The sequence below is a fragment of the Eleutherodactylus coqui genome, chromosome 4 (assembly GCF_035609145.1).
Source record: "Eleutherodactylus coqui strain aEleCoq1 chromosome 4, aEleCoq1.hap1, whole genome shotgun sequence".
Taxonomy (NCBI): Eukaryota; Metazoa; Chordata; class Amphibia; order Anura; family Eleutherodactylidae; genus Eleutherodactylus; species Eleutherodactylus coqui.
The window spans coordinates 289897930-289925895 of NC_089840.1; the positions used below are offsets into that span (position 1 = coordinate 289897930).

The following is a 27966-nucleotide window of genomic DNA, read 5'->3' on the forward strand; positions in this document are numbered from 1 at the left end:
CACACATAGAACCTGCTCACACCACAGAGAGAGAGAGAATGAGAACAGAGACAGCTGACCACATCCACACCTGGGAAGACAGCTGACCACACCCACACCTGGGAAGACAGCTGACCACACCCACACCTGGAAAGACAGCTGACCACACCCACACCTGGGAAGACAGCTGACCACACCCACACCTGGGAAGACAGCTTTTATGTGTACTTACCTAGAGTGATTGTCTGACTGGAGACACACACACGCCCAGCCAGCACAATCCCACACACCAGAGCAGGAGAACTCCAGAGCACCTGTAGAACCACAGGTCTCAGGAGACAGACGTAACACTGATACTGTCAGAGTTGATACTGGGATGGATATCACACAACTGAATGAAGCAGTGCAAAACCGAAAAACATGGAGGGCGCTTGCCTTTAGGGTTGCCGAAGGTTGTGAATGACCAAACGACTAACAAAAACAACATACCTGGCACATTTTTTGGATCCAGGACGCTGCAGCACTTTGGGTATATCCATGAATTATGAAATAAGTCTTCTTAGTAAAGTCAAGTGAGTAGAAGGAGACGTCAGAGGCATCGCTGAGAAAGATTTCCTGGTGGAGGAAGCAAAAACTTATGGGTTAATAACTGGGCCACATGCTTCAGTAACCTTCTAGATTTACCCCCACACATCCTTAGAAGTTCATGTGATGGGGAAATACAGTGGTGAGTCTCATTCTCCATCAATGTGTCATTTCTGTCTTTTCAAATATTTCCAGCATGCCCCTGGAGCCCTGATCTAGTGATTCACATCAATGGATAGAAAAATGATACATATGGTGCAGCCCTGGTGCATTCTCACTCGTATCATAGAATCCCCGCTGCCCTCCCTCGTGTGTCACTGAACCCCCATTGTCCTCCCACATGTCACTCCCGCGTTTCTGTAAGTACACAAAGCCTTCAGGATTCCAGACAAATTCAGGAAAAATCCCTGGCTAACAATAAAAGATCCATCTGAAGAGATTATAATTAGTGATGAGCGAGCATACTCGCTAAGGGCAATTGCTCGAGCGAGCATTGTCCTTAGCGAGTACCTGCCCACTCGAGAGACAAGGTTCAGGTGCCGGCGGCGCGCAGGGAGCTGCGGGGGAGAGCGGGGAGGAATGGAGGGGAGATCTCTCTCTCTCCCCCCCAATCCCCCCTGCTGACTGCCGCTACTCACCGCTCCCCCGCGCCAGCACCCGAACCTTTTCTCTCGAGCGGGCAGGTACTCGCTAAGGGCAATGTTCGCTTGAGGAAATGTCCTTAGCGAGTATGCTCGCTCATCTCTAATTATAATCCCATGCGGACCCCTCTATTCCCAACCTTAGGACCGAACGATGCCTTAGGGCTCCTTCACATGAGTGCATGCGCATTTGCAAGCAGCTCAGCGCTGCATTTTTGCAAAATGAACTATGGTTTTTGTGCGCATATCGGCATATTTTTCCGTTCTTTATTCCCCCACAAGGCACGGTCATTTGCTTGCGGCAAACAAGACGCACGGCTTGAAATGGCCAATTAGTTACAGATGGGTTATTTTTCCAGCTGAGCTATGCAGAGCATTACGCTTCTTCTTGCGTATTGTGTGCACCCTGCCCCATTGACTTCTATGGGGACCTTTAGTGCACAAATGGGCAGACAAGTAGAGTACGCTGCGTTTTTTTCGGCACAACCAACATTTTCGGGAAAATATGGAAATGTGAACGAACCCATTTAAATCAAAGAGTTCCATTCTCTATATACGCCTGTGTGAAGGAGCCCTTGGGGTGTACTTCAGGGATCCTGTCTGATCTAACATTCGGCACGGGACGATTCAATTAAACAGCAACTGTAGGGATTCCCTCATTACTTGGACACCTGCTAATTATTACAGTCAAGTGAAGAACAGCAGGTAGATGGTGTTACAGGCTGCCGTTACCTGCGGCTGGTCTTGGTAATCGTTGTTGTAGAGAAACCACCGGATAAATACAGGAGTCGTTAGTATGGAGAAGGGTCGTCCAGAAGTTCCACTAAATGGATAATAAGTCGGGTAACAATCGTCCGGAGCGTAACATACTGTCCATCCTGCCAAAGGAGAGGAAACGCTCAGGATATTATCATTATATAACTGGGTGTGGTTCTCAGGGCTCCAAAACAGTTGTCAGTGCTCCCAAGGTTTTGCAAATGGCAACAAGAATTTACATTCATGTCACCATTTTTGACCAGCCCCACCATCATTCCACACACCTGTGATAAATACGTATTTACTTAATTAGGAAGTGGGTTATCTAGCTCTCATGCATAGCATCTGGAATGTCTCCTAGATGGTCCACCTCCTTGAGAACACGTGCCAGGAGCTGAAGATTTGATTACATTTGCACTGCATGGCTCCTGTCACAATGATTACTTTGAGGGAAGAGAAGGATGAACAGGCTTGGCTCTGACTGTGGCTCCTGTGGTCCTTCCAGTCCTGGTTTACAATCATCTAATACCTCCAGCCAATCAGAAGCTGCATCAGTCATGACCCATTCTCATGGCATCACCACTTGGATGCTGGGAGACATGATGCCAGAAAAACAGCACTGCACTTTTGTGGCTTTTGATTGGCTGAGTGGTCAGGTGGTAGCCATTCGTAAACCAAGACAGGGCGGACTGTGGCAACCGCAGCACTGAATTGTGGGAGAGAGGATGAGTGATTTTAACAAGTTTGCAGCCATTTCTAAAAAAAAGTTTCACACTTGGACATCCCCTTTAAAGGAGGGGTCTTCTGGAGGGAGGGGATGTGGCCTGAATGTGATTATACTGGAAGGGGGTGTTGAAAGTAATTAGTAGGGGAGGAGCTTGAAAGTGATTATGCAGTAGATGGGGTCCTTGAAAGTTATTACTAGACGCAACAGTTGGGCATTTTAGGATCTGTATACTAAGGTGCAACACTATATACAGTGGATATAAAACTCTACACACCCCTGCTATAATGTCAGGGTTTTCTTATGTTAAAAAATGTTGACAAAAATGAATCCTTTCAGATTTCTTCCACCTTCCATGTGACCCGTAATCTGGGCAACTCCATTGGAAAGCAAACTGAAATCATTTAGGGAGGAAACATAAAACTAAAATAATATGGTTGTGATGTACGATGTGACATCTGATGAGACAACCGGGTCACGACGTGTACGATGTGACATCTGATGAGACAGCCGGGTCACGACGTGACATCTGATGAGACAGCCGGGTCACGACGTGACATCTGATGAGACAGCCGGGTCACGGCGTGTACGATGTGACATCTGATGAGACAGCCGGGTCACGACGTGTACGATGTGACATCTGATGAGACAGCCGGGTCACGACGTGTACGATGTGACATCTGATGAGACAGCCGGGTCACGTAGGAAATGAATTTATTAGTGTCGACTCTTTGCTCAGAGGGACACGTACATTCACAAATCTCTGAGTGGCTATTACATCACATTCATAGGTTTATATAGTGAGTAGCAGACTTATTAAATGTTACCACCTATTGGCTCATGTGAATTCCAGCTGCTAAGTTCCTGGTATCTGATTACACAGTGTATATCAGCTATTGCTCGACAGCTAGTATCACACAGGAGAGGATTAGATACATAGCTCAGCAGACTGTATCTACTTTTGTAAGAGAAAAAAACATCTTTTAGTCAACTATGTTTATACCAATGGGAAGGGAAGTTAATAAAAGTAAAGTTAGTAGACAGCAGCTGGATTTCATTTGGTAGATACATATGTAATAAACAGAACAATATATAATATGCTTCAGCCATCAGGCTGATAAAAGAGAAACAATAGCTTATAAGTCCTCGTACCACATTTTCATAAATGCGCACACCCTCTTATATTTGGGGATGTGGTTGTGTTCAGAATCAGCCAATCACATGTGACCTCTTGATAGACAGCAGTCTGCACTCCGCTGCCAGTACTTACAGGGATTCTGGTTCCCCTATATAAAGTTCGGCTCTTCTAGAATTTTGCTGACATTTTCTTAGTTGGCCCATAAAAATCTTACAGCACATCGAAGGGGTCTAATTGTTGGAAGGTGTCAGTCAGGAGAAAGGGGCCAAAACATCTCCAAGACATTACATATACCATGGGGCACAGGGGAGACCGTCAGCAAGAAGGGGATTAATGGGCCAACAGTGATATCATCAAGAACTGGACGTCCCTCGGAAATTGATGAAAAGACCAGAAGAAGATTGTGGCCAAGAGGCTGAGAGCAACATTAAAGGAGCTGCAGGAGTTTCCGACATGTACTAGTTGTGTAGTGCATGTAACAACCATCTCTGTGTTCTTCATATGTATGGACTGTGGGGGAGGGGGACAAGATGGAAGCCTTCTCTAACAAAGAAAACCATCCAAGTCAGCTATGTTTTGCCATCCTGAGGCCATTTACACATGGCCAAGAATATCGCATGAGATTTGTGCTGTTGTCTGAGCTTCCATACAGCATTTCATTGTCTGCTCCGGATCATATGTGAGAAGTTGTGTACACAAATCACTGACACATGACACTAGCCAGTATCATACGACAATGGAGCCGTTCTTAGTTTATTACAAGGCAGACAAATGTATATATATGCTTTATGGCATAAGCAAGGTTAGGGTGGCTATAATCAACACAATTGGCTTACTTTGTAATGACTCTAATGGTTAACATATGTTAACGCCTTAAGGTGTATGCTGCTACTAAAACACGTGATTCCTAAGAAATGAAACTGATTCTGTGTTCACTGTTCTAACAGCACCTATTTGAATGGAGGGGGTCAGAACCCACTATCTCAGGACATTCCTAAGCCAGGAATAGCTATGTAGGAGTATGTGCGAGCATCTAATACATACCAGTGTATTGCATATTCTAATGACAGGAGTCAGCCCTCTTACACGACTTCACCAGATCCCCCAAATAAAACCTAACACCTAGTGCTCACCAGAAAAAGTATCTTGGAAAAGTGCTGCAGGAATAGAGAGTTGCATTGCCCTTAACGAGTACCTGCCCGCTCAAGAGAAAAGGTTCGGCTGCCGGCGGCGGGCAGGGAGCTACGGGGAAGAGCGGGGAGGAACGGAGGGGAGATCTCTCTCCCTCTCTCCCCCCCCCCCCCCGCTCCCCCCTGCTGACTGCCGCAACTCACCGCTCCCCCGCGCCGGCACCCGAACCTTTTCTCTCTCGAGCGGGCAGGTACTCGCTAAGGGCAATGCTCGCTCGAGCAATTGCCCTTAGCGAGTATGCTCGCTCATCTCTAATCATAAGACATAACAAGGACAGCTTTGTTAATAGTCCTAGAGATAAGGTTGGGACATCGAAAACCGATATATCGCTAATGCATTGGCGATACTTTTCATCGCTATTGTTATATCCAATATATCGGTAACATCGATAGTTTAAGGCGATATATCGATTTTTGTAAGGAAGGAACGCGTCTTGTGGCCTAGTGACCATATATATTTTTTCTTTACATTCTGCTCTTTCCTTTGTGTTGTACAGGATGCAGTTTTGCTCGAGGCACTAATGAACTTATAAACAAGTTCTAGAAACTTTTGGAAAGTGTGAGGTGACTCTCTGTCACCAATAAGGTTTGCTCCAGGGAAAACGACTCTTAGAAAATAACATCATTGCAGCCTGCAGGCAAAATGGCAGAAATGCTTAAATCAAATATATTAAAAGAAATGGTGAAATCTGCATCAATATTGGCGTTGGGTACTATTCTTCACCCGAGGTTCAAAGATGCATGCTTCATGGATTCTGCTGCGAAGGCTAGAACGGTCAGAATATTAAAAAACATGATGATAGCTGTGGACCTCAGCGATAAAGAATCTTCAGATTCCGATACAACTGCCTCAGCTTCCACAGGTAAGTTTATTAATCTGTATCCCTTTTTAAATATTTTTTCTTGAATAAAATTTTAATTTAATTTCACTTTTTTTTCTATGCTGAGTTTTCTTTATGGAGCGCTCATCAGAAGGTTGTAGAGGAGACCTGGAACCTCAAAAAAAAAAAAACAAAGCACCTTAGATGAAACACCAGAACTTTCTTTGTACCTAAAAATGTGCCCCCCCCCCCCCCCCCAGGTCATTTAGGAGACAATCCTTTTAAAATATGGAGGGGAATATGCCAACCCGACTCCATCTGTACCGGCTTGGTAGAAAATAACCTTCAGTAGTTGGAACTTCGGTTCCTGCAGAAAGAATGTTTTCAAAAGCTGGTAAAATTCTGTCTGCTGTAAGGAGCATTGTGAAGGGAGAGAAGGCCAGCAAATTAATATTTCTTGGCTCATTAGATAACGATTATTGGGGCCGATGATAAAAAAAACTTCTTTACACCTCATTATAATTATATGTCTCATCTGTAATTTTTTATTTTCATTTGTAACTTTAATCTATTTTCATGTTATTAATAGTTAAAAGTTATGAATAAATTCAACAGTTAAAAGTTTTACTTTTTTTTTGTTGATTGTTGCTTTTTTAGACCTGTTTTATTTTTTTAAAGCATTTTAAAAAGTCGATATATCGAAATATAGTTTTCCACCGATGTTTTACAATAATCGATAGTTTGTTCAGCGATATTCGATACTATCGACTATCGATATTTTTGTGTCGATGTCCAAACCTTACTTAGAGATAAATCCTTAAAGGGGTTGTCCCGCGGCAGCAAGTGGGGTTATACACTTCTGTATGGCCATATTAATGCACTTTGTAATGTACATCGTGCATTAATTATGAGCCATACAGAAGTTATTCACTAACCTGCTCCGTTGCTAGCGTCCTCGTTTCCATGGAGGCCGTCTAATTTTCGCCGTCTAATGGCCAAATTAGACGCGCTTGCGCAGTCCGGGTCTTCTTCTTTCCTCAATGGGGCCTCTCGTGCTGGATGCTGGCTCCTTGTAGCTCCGCCCCGTCACGTGCCGATTCCAGCCAATCAGGAGGCTGGAATCGGCAATGGACCGCACAGAAGCCCTGCGGTCCACCGAGAGAGAAGATCCCGGCGGCCATCTTCAGCAGGTAAGTAAGAAGTCACCGGAGCGCGGGGATTCAGGTAAGCGCTGTCCGGTGTTCTTTTTTAACCCCTGCATCGGGGTTGTCTCACGCCGAACGGGGGGGGGGGGGGTTAAAAAAAAACAAAACGTTTCGGCGCAGGACAACCCCTTTAAGGGTATGGAATAGTGCAGCAGTCAATAAAAGCAATAGTAGCAAAAATAGTCACTAAAGTTCTAGCAAAACATGAAGTCCAGTGGCTTCATCTGCCGAAAGTATCAGTCCCCCTGTCACCAAAGAGGTCGGAGATGCCAGAACTTGCTGCTAGTTCTTTAAAGAGGCTTGTTAGACCTTTCAGAAGCTTAGTTATGGAGCCACAGTTGTAAACAGGGATTGAACAACCTAGAAGTAAGCATATGTCCAACATGGTGGGGAGACTCTCTTGCAATGAGACGTGTATCCAATTTGATTTTTTTCTTCCAGCTGAACATCTGTAGTGGTGGTCTGGAACACTTCTTATGGACCATCAAGTCTGGGTTCTAGAGCTTTGCAGAATGTGAACCCCATTCTTTTGAATAGGGTCATAGACATGTTAGTGCAAACAAAAATATTTGCTATATGCTTTGCTTCTGGGGTCCAAATCCTAAAAGTTTAAGCCAAGCTCAGGAGAATAACTCTCACCATAACAACACTTAGCGTGATCAAAGTTATCTGTTTATTGATTGACAGGCAGCAGTTTGTATAGAGGTAAATGCTTTGACTACAATAATTCAAATCTATTATAATTCATTTATTACTATTGGTCGATTAAACATAAACACAATATGAATATGCAAGATAAGGAATTTAACATCTAATATGCCAGGCAACTGCAGCACAAGCACAGAAGAATCATGGCTGATTAACTTCTTAGAACACAAAAGTACTTTAATTAAGTTGTTTAGAGAGAGACAGGAGAAGAGGGCGCAATGACCCGAGACATTCAGTCTAGGACCTTGGAATGTTCTAATCATCGAGGTCCCTTTTTATTCTTCAGTACTTTTGAGCAAATGAAACTTTTCCTTGTTAAAGGAAAAGTACAAAACATTGACAGAGACTATATCATACAAAATGGAAGGAGCATACTCTAAGACAGTCAAGACAAAATGGAGTCATATTAATTTTGCTAACACACATGAGCGATTTGTTTCCCACATCGCGGTGCAGGACAAAAATCGTGGCATGTCCTATCTTTGGGCTTACTCTTAGAAAGCCTCACATCACCCGTTGTTTTTAATGGGGCCAGCAGAGCACCACAGGGCGTGCTAGATATACGCAACTGCGATGCATGTTTTACCCATTGAAAACAATGGGAAACACTCCGCAATCCCCCACCATGGCTTTTAGGATCACTACTTCCCTGACGTGATGCAAGGCGGTTTTAACACAAAGACGAGTGCAATACCGGCCCCTGTTTCGTAGACAGATATCGCACTCACCCATGTGAAATTAGCCTAAAAGGATCTTTTTTCCATCCTAGAAGATTTCAGATTGCTTTTCAATGGAACTGTACAGATAACGGGGACTCGAAAGGAGGAAATAATTCTAAAATGATTCATCTTTGCCGAATTTTTTAACATGACATACATCTGACATTTTAACAGGGGTGTGTAGACTTTTTATATCCACTGTATATTATGGGACCATTCACTCTATGAGTGATTAAGGCCTCATATCCATGGGCGGGTCGCATGCAGGAGCCCGCAGCGGAATCTGACCCTGCTGGCAGCCGCGTCTGCGCGTAACTCACATCTTCTTTCTTTTTCTGTGTTGCGGTTGGTCCACAAGGCTCGCCGCTCAACATGCGCAGTGCAGATTTTTTTTAAATCTCCTGCTTTTCCTGCAGAATCCAATGGAAGCCGCCCGTGCGGGAACCGTAGTCAAATGGAACATGTTGCGATTTTTTTTTATCCGCGAGCGTTGGTTTCCGCTCTTGGACATGAAAAATCACTTTGCATGTTATGGAGGGTTATTGCTGTGGAATCTGAAGCATATCACCCGCTCCGGTTTAAGCAGCAAAATTCCGCCTGTGGACATGAGGCCTCATTACTCAAAAGGAAAATCCTGGTATTGGTTTTTTCTTGTATTCCTGGACCTAAAACACCCTGCATTCAGCTGCAAAAAGAATTTACACACATGATCCATCCCCTTGCCGGAGGTTTACAAATAAGACTCATTTCTTGGACTACATGAAAATCTGTTTGTCGCCCCTTAGGCTTTGTGGTTGAAAAAAGGCAACAAAAAACACGAACAATTAAAAAGACACATAAACGTCCGGTTCCGGCACCATGGAGTGAGCAGCAGATCCACTGCGCTCCGCAACCATAGCTCCAACAACCTGCTAAACAAAGCTGCCATCTGCCCCACAACCAGAGGAAAGACACCCCCGCTTCAGCGGAACACCGCGGACCTCCAGAAAGGGAGAAAAGACGGCAGCGCAAACCCCTCCAGCAAGCAGAACGGCCGACCGAAAGGAGAAGCGGAACGGCCGCAACCACGAGTCCGGCGCTTCAGGAGACCGCGCAAGCCTGGGGACGGGAAGGAGAGGAGCAGCGCAAAGCCTCACAGAACCAGGGCTCGGCGGCTCAGCAGACACGGCACAGACGGACACTCCGGGAGCCGACGGAGATAGAAGATGGTAGGAGACACGAGTCGCCCTCCCCCCGATAGAGGCCATTTTACCTACATCCCGGCGGTTGATGGGCGGTGCCGCCGCGGTCTGGAGCTCGGATTGCACACAGGGAGATCCCCTGACTCAGCCGACATACCGGGGCTCCGGGAGGTAAAGGAGAGTAAAGCTCAGCAGAGCCCCCAACTGTCACAGAACCAGCGGCTCGACGGCGCCGGCTCCTCCACATTCTTCATAGTCTCCCTCACACTCTGCCCGCAGAAACCGGGGGAGCGAGAGAGCTGCCAAGCTCTTAGGACTCTTAAGACCCTGACACAGAGGGCAGAAGGTGCTGACGGTCGCATAGACCAATCAAATAGTTAAATTAAACAGTTAAACAACAGAGAGAGGCACGTGCGCCCCCCCCCCCCCCCCTCTGCAGGCACAACAGCCATTTTGAGACACAGGAGGCAGTAAAGAAAGTTACATAAGGACCAAAACTCGGCCACTGAGCCTTTGCAGCGAGACTGCAACCACAGGTTGAGAGGTTAAAGACCTAGAAAGCACATCCCAGGTCTACTCCAGGAAGAAAAAAAAAAAAAAAAAAACTAAGGAAACTCCATAAAACAAGAGTTAAACAAGACACCTACCACCAAGAGTTAACTAGTAGTAGATAACTTCATTGTCATTGGCTGTGATTGGCTGAAGGCACGTGTGTTTCTGGAGGCGGGGATTTAAAGCCCTTCGTAGAGAAAGCAATGCTCTGCCGGGAACCAGGAGGGAGCGACAGCCTGCAGCAGCGGCGCAGAACGCCAGGAGAAGTGAGTAATGATTTTTATTCTTTGCTCCGCTGTATTTCCGGCGTATAAGGTGACAGTTGGGGGGTCGTCTTATACGCCCCGTCGCCTTATACGCCGGTATATATTTTTATTGTAACACATTTCTGGATGAATTGCAGGGAAGGGCTCATATATTTAAGCCCTTCCCGACAATTCATCCCGCGATCGCCGGCAGCCCATTGCTTTCAATGGAGTCGGCTGTATTGCCGACTTCATTGAATTCAATGGGCAAACATCGTTCTTCTCTGCCACAGCTGTTACAGCTGTGGCAGAGAAGAATGATTTGTCTTCTATATGTTCTCAATGGGGTCGGCGCTGCTGCCGCCGGCCCCATTGAGCGCATATAGAGAAGAGAACAGAAATCGCAGATCGCACATAGGTGCAATCTGCGATTTCTATGGCCTAAGAAGGACCGTTGGGGTTCTTGAAGCCTAAAATCACTCCTAACGCTCTCCCTATAGCGGCTCCGGCATCAACAACACTTTCCCTAAACTATGTCAGAATGCATCTGTGGCGAGCCGCGGGAGGGGCAGATTTTTATACTCGGGTGACACCTGATCTCGCCAGCCACTCACAGCAGGGGGGTGGTATAGGGCTTGAACGTTGCAGGGGGAAGTTGTAATGCCTTCCCTGTTTTTCTATTGGCCAGAAAAGCGCGCAAATTTGTCAGGGAAGAAAATGAAAGTAACCCGAACATCGCGTGGTGCTCGTTACGAATAACGAGCATCCCAAACACCCTAATATTCGCCCGAGCATCAAGCTCGGACGAGTACGTTCGCTCATCTCTATTCCATATCATTTCACAACGTGATTTACAAAGGAGCAAAGAAGGTAGAAACTAGAGAAAGACACAGTCGAATTTATTACGACTACAAATTAACTTTGCACACGCATGTTGCTCACGAAGTGGAATTGAAGGAGGTCAATTTATGCACTCTTCCTAGGGGCTCACGCAAGATCACCTCACAAACGAACGGCTATTCTCCGGCATCTCAAAAGACTTAAAACTGACATTGCACTACTCCAAGAAACTCACTTAGCCAAAGAAGACTTCTTGCATATGAAAAAACTATGGGTGGGAAAAGTATATGGATCACCATCAGTACACTCAAAAGCAGGGGTATTGATCCTCATCAGAAATGGTTTAAACCTTGAAGTTCAGGAGCAATGGCATGACACGGATGGGAGGATTGTAAACGTACACATAAAAATAGGAGCCGAAAAATTTAGTATATATAATGTGTATGGACCCAACTCAAACAACAAACGATTCCTAGCAAAACTAACTGATAGACTCCTCGCGGAGACCCATAAAGTGGTGGTGGGGGATTTTAACGCAGTAATCAAAACAACAGAAGACCGCCATAGCCAGAACATCAGAAGTGACAACGTCAGACACCAAGACACCAACTTATATAACTTTATTCACAACGCTAGACTCAAAGATACCTGGAGGGAACTCAACCCAGAGGGGCGCGAATACTCACATTTCTCACACGCACACACCTCATGGTCTAGAATAGACTACGTATTCGTAACACCTCAACTATTTTCAAGAACAATCCAAATTGCCATGGGCGAAATGATAACTTTGGACCATGCCTCAGTGATTTGGTCCATGAGTGAGAAATCACCTAGGGGCACGGATTATATATGGAGATTCCCAACATTTCTTGTAGAAGACGAAACCTTTTGTGCTCTATTAACCCCTTGAGTGGCGGGTTTCCTACCACCCTGTCAGACCCACCAGGGCAGGTTTTTTAAAATGGTCTAATCATTGAATTTCAACTAATTTTGCAGTTGCATCTCAAGAGCCATAACTTTCATTTTTCCATTGACATGGCCATATGAGGGCTTGTTTTTTGCGGGACAAGTTGTGATTTTTTAAACAGGGGGGAGGAAAAAAAGAAATGGGGAAAAAAGAAAAAAAGGGGCCATGTCATTAAGGGGTTAAATAATGCATTAACTTCCTTCTCTGGGTCATTACGACGCACACGGATACCACATGTGTGATTTTATTTTTGATTTTCTACCAAGTAAAGGGAGACAAGTGTTTTTATTATTTTTTTAATAATTTTTAAACTTTTTTTTTTTTTCTTTGATTTTTTTTTGTCCCTTTAGGGGACTTCCACAGGGACCCATCAGGACCCCTGATCACATTCCGGGGGTCCGATGGTGACAGCCCTTTACATGATGCAGTGACAGCCCTTTACATGCTGCAGTCACATAGACTGCAGCATGTAAAGGGTTAACACAGCAGAGATCGGAGGTTTTCTCTGATCTCTGCTGTAAGAGCTGGTACCTAGCTGTCCTCTCACAGCCAAGCGCTAGCTCTCCCTGCCACAGAGACTATCGGCTTGCTTCTGACAAGCCGATGGTCTCTATGGCAACCTGTAAACAAAGCAGGAGATTGCCGGCATATCGGCAATATCTTCTGCTGGTTTTTCAAAGCCCTTGCTTTGTTCTCTGTGGGTCTGTGCAGGCAGAGCACACTGTCACAGCTTGTGGCATTGTGCTCTGCAGCTCCCATAGTGATACATAGCCCGGAAATCTTCCGGGCTATGTTGCTATGAGCAGTGGAGCTCGTCCCGGAAAATTTCCGGGCGTGCCACTCAAGGGGTTAAGAGGATGGTGGTTGGAATACATGTCTGACAATGAAGCTCATGCGGACAACCCTCAGCTACTGTGGGATGCGGCCAAACCAGTAATAAGAGGCAAAATAATAGCTTATGTAATTTCCCTTAAAAAAAACATCACGGATAAAATAAACAGCTATGGGAATCATACACCCAATTTCAGGGGAACCCAAACGAACACAATAAACAAAAATGGAAGTCAACAAAATAATCTTATGAGTCATGGCTCCACAAGAGAGAACAACTGCTATACTCACGGAAAGAAGCGAAACTATTCAAATATGGGAACAAAGCAGGGAAACTAATGGCCAACTTGGCAAGGGGTCCGCCACATAGGAACAATATAGTGGGCCTAAGGGACAAATCTGGGAAAACACAAAACCACCCACAAAAAAAATCAAAAATTCTTTGAGCAAGAAATAGACAGATTTCTTAACATTCAATGGCCCTCAATATCGGAAGACCAAAATACGACCTTAAACGCACCCATATCCCTGACAGAGATCAAAGAAAACATATCGAGCCTGGGAAATAATAAAGCCCCGGGCCCAGACGGCTATACAGGCGAATTTTTCAAAATACTAAAAGACCAAACAGCCCCGATACTGGAAACCTGATTTAATGGCTATATGAAAGACAACCCAATCCCCCCTGAGATGAATACAGCTCACATAAAACTACTACCCAAACCGGGAAAGGACCCAACGGATGTAAGATCATACAGACTGATATCTTTAATCAACACAGACCTGAAATTGATGGCTAAAATTATGGCTAACCGGATGGCGGACATTATGCCCCAGATAATTTCCCCACTACAAGCAGGCTTTACAAAAGGCCGCTCAGCCATCATGAATATACGGAAAATATTAACAATACTAGACGACATCAAGGTGCACCCTCTATCTCACCCCACACCAGCCTTCCTTCCAACAGATGCAGAGAAGGCCTTTGACAACGTCCTATGGTCTTGGCTAAAAATAGTGATGGATAAAATGAAGTTCGAAGGCCCCTTCTGTACATACTTATGGAATCTATATTCCACACCACAAGCACAAATATACACACCGGGCTTTCTATCCCAAAAATTCCCCTTACAGAAAGGCACCAGACAAGGGTGTCCTTTATCGCCTCTTCTCTTCAATCTAGCAATAGAACCTCTGGCAAGAACCTTCGAAAGCTCCACAGAGATTGAAGGGATCAAAATAGGGAACAAAACAATCAAAACTATGCTATTTGCTGACGATATTATGTTAGCGCTGGGTCGCCCACACATAGACTTACCGCAAGTCTTTAACCTACTGGGAATATTCGAGGGAAAATCAGGGTTCAAAGTCAACGCTACGAAATGCGACCTAATAGATATTTCACCACGGGGCAAAATGACAGGCACAACCTTCAAAAGATACCCAGTAAATATAGTTAAGACCAGCATTAAATACTTGGGAATACACAAAGGCAAAAGTTCAGAATCAATATATACACTAAACTACCCCCCTCTCATATCCAAAATAAGCAAAGGACTAGATAAATGGGGCAACCTACCACTCTCCTTATTAGGCAGAGCCCATCTAATTAAAATGATCAGCTTCCCAAGACTACCCGCTACAAACAATACCTCTACTGCTAAAGAGACAAGATCTGACAAAGCTCCATAAAGCTTTTACGGCCTTTTTGTGGTCAAGGAAAAGACCGCGTATTGCCCTCAAAAAATTAATGCTCCCCAAAAGCGAGGGGGGAATAAACTTTCCAGACGTTAGACTGTATAATATAGCCAGTATCATGAGACACTCTCTAGACTGGGTAAGGGGAACCAACAATTTTTCCAACAATGATTTAGAATCAGAACTACTTGGTCCCTGGAGTCTAAAAACACTTCTACACACCAGCTTTACCAAGCTACCTATAGAAAGTAAGCACTCGATTATGGCCAAAGATACAATAGCAGCTTGGAAATTAATCCGTAAATCATACGAATTACCATTCAAAATCTCTAAGCACATGGAATTATGGAAACAACCCGAATTCGAAGAAGGACGAGAAAACAAAATGTTCAAAATCTGGCAACAAAAAGGCATCTCAAAGACTCAACACCTCATACACCCAGATCTCCCTAGATATAAGAACTTTAAAGAACTAAGCGAAGAATGCAACTTGCCCACATCTCACTTCCTTCCCTATGCACAGGTGATAAACTTTCTACGAAGTAGAGTAACGGACATCTCAAAAGAGGTGGTTACTAACCCTATAGATGTCCTAACCAATAATTGCACACACAAAAACTCAATATCAACGCTGTACACCAGGTTTAGGGAAACATAGGTGAAAGACAAGGGCTCGAGCATTCTTAAAACATGGACCCGAGAATTACAGGACCCCGAAATTCCCGAAGGAATAACTAAGGGATGGAATTCAGTAAGAAGAGCGGTGCCGAATGAAAGATGGAGAGAAACTTATTTCAAAATAATGCACAGGGCAATTTACGGGTTCGATAAACCTCAAAACCCCAATGGCCCTGCAAGATTACAGGCATGCCCAAGATGTGCACAACCTAATTCAGGTTTTGTGCACGGCATTTGGCACTGCTCCAAAATCAATACATTCTGGGTAGAGATCCAAAAATTGATACAAGATATGGGAGGCCAAACCCCCCAACTAACACCGCAGTCATTTATACTACACATACTACCAGCCCAGATAAAAAAGACTTCAATAACCCACACAATACTCCTAATTAGTAAAAGATGTCTTCTTAATAGAGATGAGCGAGCATACTCGTCCGAGCTTGAAGCTCGTTTGAGTATTAGGGTGCTCGAGATGCTCGTTACTCGAGACGAGCACCACGCGGTACTCGTCTCGATTAAACGAGCACTGACCATTGAATTCAATGGAGCCTGCAATACAGCCGGCTCCATTGAAAGCAATGGGATGCCGGCGATCGCGGGATGAATTGTTGGGAAGGGCTTAAATATATAAGCCCTTCCCTGCAATTCATCCAGAAATGTGTAAAAATAAAAAATATATATATACTCACCTGGTCCCGGCAGACGGAGTTCAGCGTGGCCGGCGGCAGTCTTCCTGAACTGCTCTGAACAGCTGTGAGTAGTATTCAGCATACGGGGATTTAAAATCCTGCTGAATGAGCTGCCTCTGATTGGTCACAGCCTGACCAATCAGAGGCAGCTCTCACTCACACCCATTCATGAATTCATGAATGGGTGAGTGAGTGCTGCCTCTGATTGGCTCAGGGGCAGCTCTCAGCTGAATGACAGCTGAGAGCTGCCCCTGATTGGCCCTGCGCTGAGCCAATCAGAGGCAGCACTCACTCACCCATTCATGAATGGGTGTGAGTGAGAGCTGCCTCTGATTGGTCAGGCTGTGACCAATCAGAGGCAGCTCATTCAGCAGGCGGGGATTTTAAATCCCCGTATGCTGAATACTACTCACAGCTGTTCAGAGCAGTTCTGCAGGACTGCCGCCGGTCACGCTGAACTCCGTCTGCCGGGACCAGGTAAGTATAGATATTTTTTTTTATTTTTACACATTTCTGGATGAATTGCAGGGAAGGGCTTATATATTTAAGCCCTTCCCAACAATTCATCCCGCGATCGCCGGCAGCCCATTGCTTTCAATGAGCCGGCTGTATTGCCGGCTCCATTGAATTCAATGGGCTAACATCGTTCTTCTCTTCCACAGCTGTTACAGCTGTGGCAGAGGAGAACGATCTTTACGCTGACAGTGCGGGGGGGGGGGGGTCTCACTTTTGCCACTATTGTGGCTTTATAGTGGGACCTGGGAACTTGAGATGCAGCCCAACATGTAGCCCCTCGCCTGCCCTATCCTTTTTTGTGTCGTTCCCATCACTTTCTTGAATTTCCCAGATTTTCACACATGAAAACCTTAGCGAGCATCGGCGATATACAAAAATGCTCGGGTCGCCCATTGACTTCAATGGGGTTCGTTACTCGAAACGAACTCTCGAGCATCACTGAAAGTTCGACTCGAGTAACGAGCACCCGAGCATTTTGGTGCTCGCTCATCTCTACTTCTTAACAACTGGTTACAGGCGGAGCCCCCAGGAACAGGTGAAGTCATACAACAATTAAAGCACCTTCTTAAAATGGAGAAAATCGAAATAGAGCGAAAGGCAGAGACTCAAGCCCCAAGGTTTTTCAAAAAATGGAGGGTATTCATTGAAAAATTCCTCGACCCTAATGAAATCAAAGAATGTATGACACAATTTACCAACACAACATGATACTATAGTCAGAAAGATACGAACAGGATAGGAATACTGGAAGTGCCGTGAGTGAGGTCGAATATCAGAGACCCAAGCTATGGAAAGAGTCCCTGTTAATCGACACCATCAACGGGTTACAGTGTTCTATAAATGTAATGTTTCAACGTTTATGTGTTTTAAAGAATTGATAAAGGTTACAATATAAGAAAGAGGAGAGAATAAAGGAAAATGGAAAGATTAAAGGGGTTGTCCCGCGGCAGCAAGTGGGACTGTACACTTCTGTATGGCCATATTAATGCACTTTGTAATGTACATTGTGCATTAATTATGAGCCATACAGAAGTTATCAAAAGTTTTATACTTACCTGCTCCGTTGCTGGCGTCCTCGTCTCCATGGTGCCGACTAATTTTCGGCCTCCGATGGCCAAATTAGCCGCGCTTGCGCAGTCCGGGTCTTCTGCTGTCTTCAATGGGGCCGCTCGTGCAGAATGCCGGCTCCGTGTAGCTCCGCCCCGTTACGTGCCGATTCCAGCCAATCAGGAGGCTGGAATCGGCAATGGACCGCACAGAAGAGCTGCGGTCCACGGAGGGAGCAGACCCCGGCGGCCATCTTCACCAGGTGAGTATGAAGACGCCGGACCGCCGGGATTCAGGTAAGCACTCTCCGGTTTGTTTTTTTAACCCCTGCATCGGGGTTGTCTCGCGCCAAACGGGGGGGGGGGGGGGAGGGGGTTTAAAAAAAAAAAAAAAAAAACGTTTCGGCGCGGGACAACCCCTTTAAGCATGAGCCAGAAACACAACCAGAACATCTGTAATAATATAAGGAGGAATACGGACAAGAAAAAGAGAACTTTCATAATGCAAATTTATTACAAAATTATTGTCCAAATGCAATCATATATGCTGACACTGCGGGAATGTATACTGATGTCCGTAATCTGAGAAATGCAAATAAAAAGGAGTTTACAAAAAAAAAGACACATAAAAAACTACATACACTAAACAAAATATGTCGTCTTTTTAAAACCGCATGCAGGTTTTTGATGTGTTCTTTAATTGTGTGTAAAGTGTGCAATCATATACAGGAGATCCCCAGGTTATATCAGCATGCTCCATATCACTATATACAGTAGATGACCAGCTAATACTAGCATGCTTCGTATCTTTATATACAAGCAGAGATGTAACTTCAACTTCTGGGCCCCAATGCAAAACCTGTAACCGGGCCCCAAACTATAATGCCTTATTCATAGTACTGGGCTCCCTATATGGAGAAGAGGAGGATTGTAGGACCCCTAAGGCTCCTGGGCCCGGGTGCAACCTCATTCTCTGCAGTTATATCCCTGTATAATACAGAAGATGTATATTGCCCTATACATAATGATATGGACCATGCTGGTATAACCTGGGTATCTCCTGTATATAATTATATATGTACAGCTGGTATAAGTTATACATCTCCTGTATATAGTGATATGGAGCATGCTGGTATAACCTGGGTATCTCCTGTATATAATTATATATGTACAGCTGGTATAAGTTATACATCTCCTGTATATAGTGATATGGATCATGCTGGTATAACCTGGGTATCTCCTGTATATAATTATATAAGTACAGCTGGTATAAGTTATACATCTCCTGTATATAGTGATATGGACCATGTTGGTATAACATTGGTATCTCCTGTATATAATTATATATGTAATGTGATGTGAGATCAGCGCGGAGAACGGACAGAGAGGGGTGACAGGAGGGGAGCCTAAAAGGGGAGAGTCACTACGGACAGCGTCGGAGCGGGTAGCAGATAACTCCAAGCAGCAGTGACAGCAGCGGGGAGGTGAGATTACCGGGAAAGAGTGCTTGTCATAAGCGGGGAGCAGATAAATCCAAGCGCCAGGGACCCTGACAGCAGTGGGGAGCTAAGATGGGGGAGTGGGGGTGGAAATTACTCGGGAGTTGGGGACCAATCGGCAGCTGTGGGCATCCCATCTTACTCCAGCAGCACAACACCTTGTCTCCACCCATAGTTCCAGTGGAGACAAGATACAACAGTACCCCCTATCACCAAGGGACCGGGTCACAATTGCGACCTCTAGTGGTACACCTGTGACCCCAGTACATACCTTACATTCAATATCAAATCAGGTGTAAAATTAACAGCCCCAAAGAAATGCAGCTAAATAAAAGCGTAAGACCAACCTGCTGCGGCCCCCAACAGGGAGAGGATCAGCGAGCAACTCAGCAGCATCTGCACAGACAATAACAGTCATTACATACACATAGCGACTGTGGGGGTCCCTCACATATGCATGAGAGTTAAGAGATGGAGTACACGTTGCACTGAACAGTAACAGTTGGCAGCTGAATCAGCAGTGAGAATATGACCAGAGCTGCCACGGCTACAACGGTCCGACTGACTTGGCACTTTCTGTTCTGACCAGGAGGCTTCAGGCAACCTCTTTACTAGGTCTACTCAGTCCAACTGCACTGCCCTCTTGTCCTTGCTGCTCACTCCACCACCATGGCAACACAACCAATGTTCATGTCACACCCCAACTTTCATTCATAACGGGTGTACTCTGCAAGGTGAGATGGGCCCTACCATTCTTCCATCAGACACAGTGGTCTGGTGACTTGCACTTTTTAATGGCTGCCAGGTCAAGTATCAAGAAGATACATGCACAAAATTTCCACAGGGGCCACAGCAGAGACTGTTACAGTCACATAATAAACATCATCAACACATAATAATAATGCACAATAACCCTCAGCAGCTATGTAATAATTTTCTACTGTGTTTTTTTCCAAAAATAAGACCTAACTTAAAGATAAACCCTACCTGAGCTGCGTTTTTGGGATTTTTTTTTTTTGGGGGGGGGGGGGGGGGGGAGAGATGCTTGAAGTATAAGATCTACCCCCAAAATAAGCCCTAGCTACACTACATGAAAAGCAATACTTACCTAGCAGCTGCCGTCCGATTCCCGCCGCTGGTCTTCGGAGTTCCGGCAGCTTGCTTGCAGTTCTCAGCAGCCGACAGAACATCGCTTCCTGGTAACGGAGTTCGTAAATCCCGCCCGCCTCCAGGAAGCGATGGCTATGATTGGGTCTGGAGCACTGCGGCTGAGCCAATCAATGCAGTGGTTGATGAACCAATCACAGCCATTCAATGTGATAGCTGTGATTGGTTCATCGAGCGCTGCATTAATTGGCTTAGCTGCAGCGCTTAAGAACCAATCAGAGCCATTGCTTCCTAGAGGCGGGGTTTACTTACCCCGCTACCAGGAAACTATTTTCTGTCGGCAAATGCAAGCAAGCTGCTGGAACTCCGCAGACCAGCGGGAGGGATTCAGATAAAGCTAGGTAAGTAGCACACACTTTTTTTTACTGCGGCGATAATCATGGTATAACACTCCCATTGATTTCAATGGGAGCCTCGCGGGCATGCGCTTGAACACAATTTTTGAGCGCTGTCTTTTCTATCTTTCACTTTTAGAGCACCTCATCAATGATGGGGTATGCTAAAGCCGCTGTCGGAGGCAGGAATGCTGCCTCCAAAAGTTAAATCGTGGCAGAGCGCCCCGATTGAAATAAGACCTCGTGCTTCTTTTGGGTCAAAAATTAATATAAGGCAGGGTCTTATTTTCAAGGAAACATGGTATCACTGCAGCATCTCTCCTCATAGCCTTGCCATTTGCACAAGAGACATGACTCATTATGGCATTTATCCTGATACACATATTATGCCAAGCAGCTCCACACACATCCACTTGTACTATGCTGGAAAGACCTCTTTTGCCCCCAGATAGGCATTTCTGTGGACACCCCGTATACATAAGCATTAGTCACTGTAGCTTCTTACAGCTCTTCTGATATTGTGCTCGCTCCTATAAATGCCCCCTATGGGCGTAATGCCCCAGTTAGGATCAATGCCATCACTCACCTTGCTGTTCAGTGTCACAGACGCATTGATAATTAAGGGCTCCTTCACCCGGTATAAAGGCTAAGATGACGTACGATTACAGGGCGGGGGAGACAAGTGGCACATGATTTGGTGTAGGCTATTTTGCTACACGTTGCACATTAGGAGTCCTGCAGGAACTTTTCCCTCTGCATCCTTTCGATTCTTTGAACTCTCCAACTACCAGAAATTTCACCGATCTTTTGTGTCACTAATGACAAAGACTTTTCTCAAGTTTTCATAATGTATGGGGGGGGGGGGGGGGGATAGGTGGACCACATGTCATATGAATACAGCTTGATATTGCTACAGTGGGGCACACAAGTAATTGCAATGATGACACAGTAATTATCACTTCGCCTCTGTAATCATCACAATGGATGTGACACAAAGACATCAATATGTGACTGACGTGGGGACTTTCAATCTTAACCGGGATACCTACAATCTTGCATTAGCCATTTAGGAATTTCCCCCCATTTGTCCCTCGCTTGTCACAAGTAATTGGCCACATGACTGATCAGCAGTTTCATGGTTCTTGTTATCTCATTATTTTTTTTGTCATATATCTGTTATTCCCACATCTAACAACATACTTTGCAAGGCATAAGGGGTCCGAGTGATGAAGGTGCACTGCAAGGTGGCAGCTGTCTAACTTTCTGTCCTGCTTACAACTAAAATCCCCGAGCCATATGATGAGGTATTGTGTTCTGGCTTAAATGATATGGCTATATGTATCCATGTCTCCCAACCATCCCAGAATCTGTGGAATAGTCCTAGATTTTAGGAGCTGCCCCACAATCCCAAGAGCCTGGTCATCGCTGGAAGAAGTCTTCATAGTGGTCTGGGCCCGTATGGAGAAAAAAAGGATCACAATTAAATGAAACTAATAAGTGAAGAATCTTAGAGATGAGCGAACGTACTCGTAATGAGTACTTACGCACCCGAGTACCGCCATTTTCGAGTACTTCAGTACTCAGGCGTAAAGATTCGGGGGGCGCCGGGGGGCGGGGAGAGGCGCGGCGGTGCGGGGGGTAGCAGCGGGGAACAGGGGGGAGCCCTCTCTCTCTCCCTCTCCCCCCCACTCCCCACTGCTACCCCCCGTGCCGCCACGGCGCCCCCCGAATCTTTACGCGCGAGTACCGCTGTACTCGAAAATGGCGGTGCTCGGGTGCGTAAGTACTCGTAACGAGTACGTTCGCTCGACTCTAGTGAAGATGTCACCTGTGATCACTGGAGGTAACTGCACTGTAATCACTATCACTGTGTACAGCTTGTATTTGACTATTATTTTGAATTATACTATTATTCTATACTATTAATTGCCGTTTTTTACTGTTCAAGAGTTCCCACTGAAGAGGTAAATGGAGAAGTGACTTAAATCCATAAAATAGTGATAGTACAATTGTGTATAGTAACATGTCTCTGCCTATAGCCACATTGTGCAATGAAAAAAAGTAGGGAGTGTCTGAGAAGGATAGATACCTCCTGGGTGGGATACGTCCATCGTACCCATGGTTGGAGCAAAGCATCCTGAGGAGGAGTTTGTGGTCAACAGTGTCAAATGCTGCGGAGAGATCGAGGAGGATGAATAGAGAGTAGTCACCCCTTGATTTGGCTGTCAGGAGGTCATTTGACACCTTTGTAAGGGCAGTTTCTGTTGAGTGTTGGGGGCAGAAGCCAGACTGTAGGGGTCAAGAAGAGAGTTTTCTGATAGATGGCTTATAAGGTGGGAGTAAACCAGGCATTCTAGTAGTTTGGAGATGAAGGGGAGATTGGAGATGGGTTGGTAGTTGGCAGCATCAGTCAAGTCTAGAGTCGGCTTCTTTAGCAGTGGGGATATGATGGCGAGTTTGAAAGAGGAGGGGAAAATACCAAAGGTCAGAGAGAGGTTGAAAATAGTGGTGAGATGGGAGATAATTAAAGGGGAGAGGGACAGGAGGAGGTGTAAGGGTAGAGGGTCACTAGCACAGGTGGTGGGGCGAGCGGAGAAAAGAAGAGACTTTTTCCTCTGTCGTTGGTCTGAGTACAATGAGCAGGGGCTGTTACTGAGAAGACTAGGGTCGGGGCTAGTCTGAGATTGGGAAGTTATTTCCTGCCGAATGTCATCGATTTTCTTTTTGAAGTAAGCAGCCAGATCTTCGGCACTGAGATCCGTCACCGGGGGCTGCGGTTTATGGCTTAGAAGGGAGTGAAAAGTATCAAAGAGCCGTTTAGGGTTGTGAGATAGTGAAGAGATGACAGAGGTGAAGTAGACTTGTTTGGCATGGTGGAGGATGAGGTTGTAGGTTCTGAGCATGAATTTGTAATGGAGAAAGTCTGCAGATGTTTACGACTTTCCCCACAGCCGTTTAGCATATCTAGAGCACCATCGGATGAAGCACGTTTGAGGTGTGAGTCGGGGTTGCTGCGGTCTGCATCGGATGGCTTGGGTTACGGGGGACGCCGCTTCATCCAGGGCACATTTGAGAGTGGTTTTGTAATGTGCGGCAGCCAGGTTGGGACAGGAGAAGAGAGAGATGGGGGACAGAGAGGACTGTAGGGACTCAGCAAAGACCTGGGTGTGAACAGTCTGAAGTTTCGTGTAGGTACAGTAGGTAGGTGGATCTGGGGAGATACTAGGATGCTTGACAGAGAAAGAAAGGAGGTTATGGTCCGAGAGCTGGAGAGGGGAGTTAGAGAAGTGGGAGGCAGAGCAGAGACAGCGGAACACCAGATCCGGAGTATTGCCATACCTGTGAGTGGGAGAGGCTGTGAGTTGTGAGAGACCAAAGGGAGGAGGTGAGCAATAGAAGCTGAGAGGCAGATGGGGAGATAGGGTCATTAGTGGGGATGTTAAAATCACCTAAGATGAGGGTTGGGATTTCACAGGATAGGAAGTGGGGGAGCCAGGTGGTAAAGTGGTCCAGAAACAGGCGAGGAGCACCTGGGGGGCGGTAGATAACTGCTACTCGCATGGACAGCAGACAGAAAAGGCGTAGCGTATGTACCTCAAACGATGGAAAAGTGAGTGATGGTATGGGGGGATGACCTGGTAGGTACATTTCAGGAAGAGAAGAGCACCTACTCCTCCACCACGCCTGTCATCTGGTCTCGGGGTATGGGAGAACTGCAGGCCATTGTAAGACAGTGCAGCAGGGGAGCCCGTGTCAGACTGCTGTATCCACGTTTCTATGAGAGTTAGCAGATTTAGGAATTTAGCAGTGAAAAAGTTGTGGATGGTGGGGAGTTTATTACATGCTGACTGGCAGTTCTAGAGGGCACATTTAAAGGAGTCAGGGGAGGGCATGCATGGGCTAGCAGTTGGGCTTGAGGGGTGACTAAGTGAGTCAGGTAAGGGGTAATAGTTAAGAGCAGTGGAGGGTGGGCCAGGATTGGGGGAGATATGGTGTGCACCCTCTATTGCAAACATGGCTGGGAAGCTGCAAAAAAATTATCACTAAGGTTGGTTTCACATCTGCGCTCAGAGATCTGTTTTCCTGCTCTGTTTGGGGAGCAGGTAAGGGGAATCCCCATGGGCTCCGCCTGTTTTTCCGCCCAGCTGCCCAACTGTTAGATGGAAGAAAAAGTGCTGTAAGCAGTGCCTTTTCTTCCGTATTTTGAACCCGCATCTGTGATGGAACTTCCAGCTGGAGATTCCAACGCAGATGTGAAAGCGGCATAATGCACTTTCCAAAAACTTAGCTCAGGCTATACAGAGATATAAGCGTTAAATTGCACAGATGAGATGTGATTTTGGTTATCAAGCAGACCCTCAGAAAGTTTGCAGAATTGCATCAGTTTTGCAAGCAGAACTCTAGCAGCTTTGCAAAGCAAGACAATCCTGGGAATGTAGGAGGGGGCAGACAGAAGACAGAAAGGCTGAGTTGTAGTTTAGAATGGAGAGTGAGAGAAGCAGCAACCTAACATCCCAGTGAGAAGACCAGAGAGAGATATCTGTGAGTGAGCATGAGGGGCAAGAGGAATACATAAAATGCTGATGTTTGTTGTGCCAGTCCTTGCTGTGCAGGGAATTATGGTGTTATGAGCTTGGAGGAAAAGGGAACAGAGCTTAATCTAGACAGAGAGGATAAGTTGAACAAGGAACCTTGTGCATAACCTCTGGTGGAAACAGTATTAGTCAGCTACCACGCTGATGAATCGTCCCCGCATGTGGATATTGTAATACAATTTGAGTGGAGCCCCACAGCAGAGGTTACTCTAAATTGGACTGTGCATGTTAGGAACTGAATCAATAACTGTTAGCAAAGATATTCCCGATACCAACCAAGAAGGAGACATTCCCAAAGGCATTGTAGGTTGACGCTCCAGTAGCTCTGCTGAGAAGCCATCTTTAAAGGCACGATAACCAAATGATCATTCATCCACTGCTGTGTTGTAATATCTCATGTTATGCTATGATTGACTGTTTTGACCTGGAATGTGCATAACTAGTCGCAGGAAAGTTTTCAAAGTTGTTTCACAAAATCTCAGTGCCAGAAGTCCATCTTGCACTCCGTATAACTGAAAAGCTCCCTTGACAGGTTAGTGAAGCCACTCTGCTACATGATACAAGAACTACAGCCCCCTACTAGACTGCTGTATTAACCCCCGATGCACCACAACTACATTTAAATCATTGCTGCTGTTATTCTCGTCCAGGAGTGTTCATTTCGGTGTCTTCTTTACTGTGCCACCGAACAACCCCCATCATCCTCCAAAGCAGGAGTCTATATGGCCTGGTGGTGGGGATTACCACCACCACCACCAGACCATATGTACTCCAGACTGGAGTTGGCTTCTGCATGCAAGCCTGGACACAGAAACCTGTCCAAGCTCTAATGTAGTTTGCAGCCACGGACCCGTTTCTGACACCAGAGGAGGGACACACAGTGTGGGCTGTTCGACATGAGACCATAAGTTATACATCTCCCTGTTTATAGTGATATGGACCATGCTGTTATAACCTGGGTATCTCCTGTATATAATTATACATGTACCGCTGGTATAAGTTATACATCTCCTGTATATAGTGATATGGACCATGCTGTTATAACCTGGGTATCGCCTGTATATAATTGTAAAATTTATTCCAGCTGTGCATATAATCATATACAGGAGATACCCAGGTTATACCAGCATGCTCCATATCACTATATACAGGGGGATGTATAACTTATACCAGCTGTACACATATAAAATACAGGAGATACCCAGGTTATACCAGCATGCTCCATATTACTATATACAGGATGTATAACTTATACCAGCTCTCTATATATAATTATATACTGGATATACCCAGGTTATACCAGCATGCTCCATATCACTATATACAGGGAGATGTATAACTTATAGCAGCTGTACATATATAATTATATACAGGAGATCCCCAGTTTATACCAGCATGCTCCATATCACTATATACAGGGGGATGTATAACTTATACCAGCTGTACACATATAAAATACAGGAGATACCCAGGTTATACCAGCATGCTCCATATTACTATATACAGGATGTATAACCTATACCAGCTGTATATATATAATTATATACAGGAGATACCCAGGTTATACCAGCATGGTCCATATCACTATATACAGGGGATGTATAACTTATACCAGCTGTACATATATAATTATATACAGAAGATACCCGGGTTATACCAGCATGGTCCATATCACTATATACAGGGGATGTATAACTTATACCAGCTGTATATATATAATTATATACAATATATACCCAGGTTATACCAGCATGCTCCATATTACTATATACAGGATGTATAACTTATACCAGCTGTACATATATAATTATATACAGGAGATACCCAGGTTATACCAGCATGCTCCATATCACTATATACAGGAGATGAATAACTTATACCAGCTGTACATATATAATTATATACAGGAGATACCCAGGTTATACCAGCATTCCTCATATCACTATATACAGGGAGATGCATAACCTATACCAGCTGTACATATATAATTATATACAGGAGATACCCAGGTTATACCAGTATGCTCCAGATCACTCTATACAGTATGTATAACTTATACCAGCTGTACATATATAATTATATACAGGAGATACCCGGGTTATACCAGCATGGTCCATAAGACTATATACAGGAGATGTAGAACTTATACCAGCTGTACATGAATATCCTGATATGGACCATCCTGGTATAACCTAGGTATCTTTATCATATAATTATACATGTACAGCTGGTATTTATAACACAGGACCCTCAACGTTGACCTGACTGCAGTGAATCAGGATACTGATTGGTCACATGGGATCTTCTCCCATTACGGCTCAAGATACAGATACCACTTTTTTTGACAACTCTTTATTAAGATGCCGCGCGCCTCCACCGACAGCAGTAGGAGGAGATGGCGCTGTTATGACTTTTGCTTCGTGGTTATAATGTTTGTGTGATATGAGCCTCTCCAGTCCTCGGACCTTGACTTGTAAGCAGCCAGTTCAGTGGAGACGTCGGGGCCAATTCTACAACCCTATGTGGTAGACAGGGTAAATGTTTGCGGTTCTGATGATGAAGGTGGCCTGGCATGATACCCCATGTGCCGGCGCTCCTCCTCAGCACACGGCTCCGGTATTCCCTGTTGAAGACAAAGTATCAGGATGAAAATGA

General features: G+C 45.2%; 1 protein-coding gene and 1 long non-coding RNA gene across 2 annotated transcripts in view; both read right to left on the minus strand.

Moving 5' to 3' along the window:
• Positions 1-494: 494 nt before the first annotated feature.
• Positions 495-20195, minus strand: LOC136624957 (uncharacterized). Its single transcript, XR_010792497.1, has 3 exons — positions 19562-20195; positions 1938-2083; positions 495-594 (listed from the first exon to the last, which is right to left on the minus strand). It is a non-coding gene; the product is annotated as an uncharacterized lncRNA (long non-coding RNA).
• Positions 20196-27659: 7464 nt separating this feature from the next.
• Positions 27660-27966, minus strand: part of LOC136626386 (inactive pancreatic lipase-related protein 1-like) — a 34002-nt gene continuing 33695 nt past the window's right edge. The window contains exon 11 of the mRNA XM_066601385.1: positions 27660-27934. Within this exon, the coding sequence (XP_066457482.1) occupies positions 27830-27934 (105 nt within the window). The 3' untranslated portion in view covers positions 27660-27829. The remainder of the gene's footprint in view (positions 27935-27966) is intronic.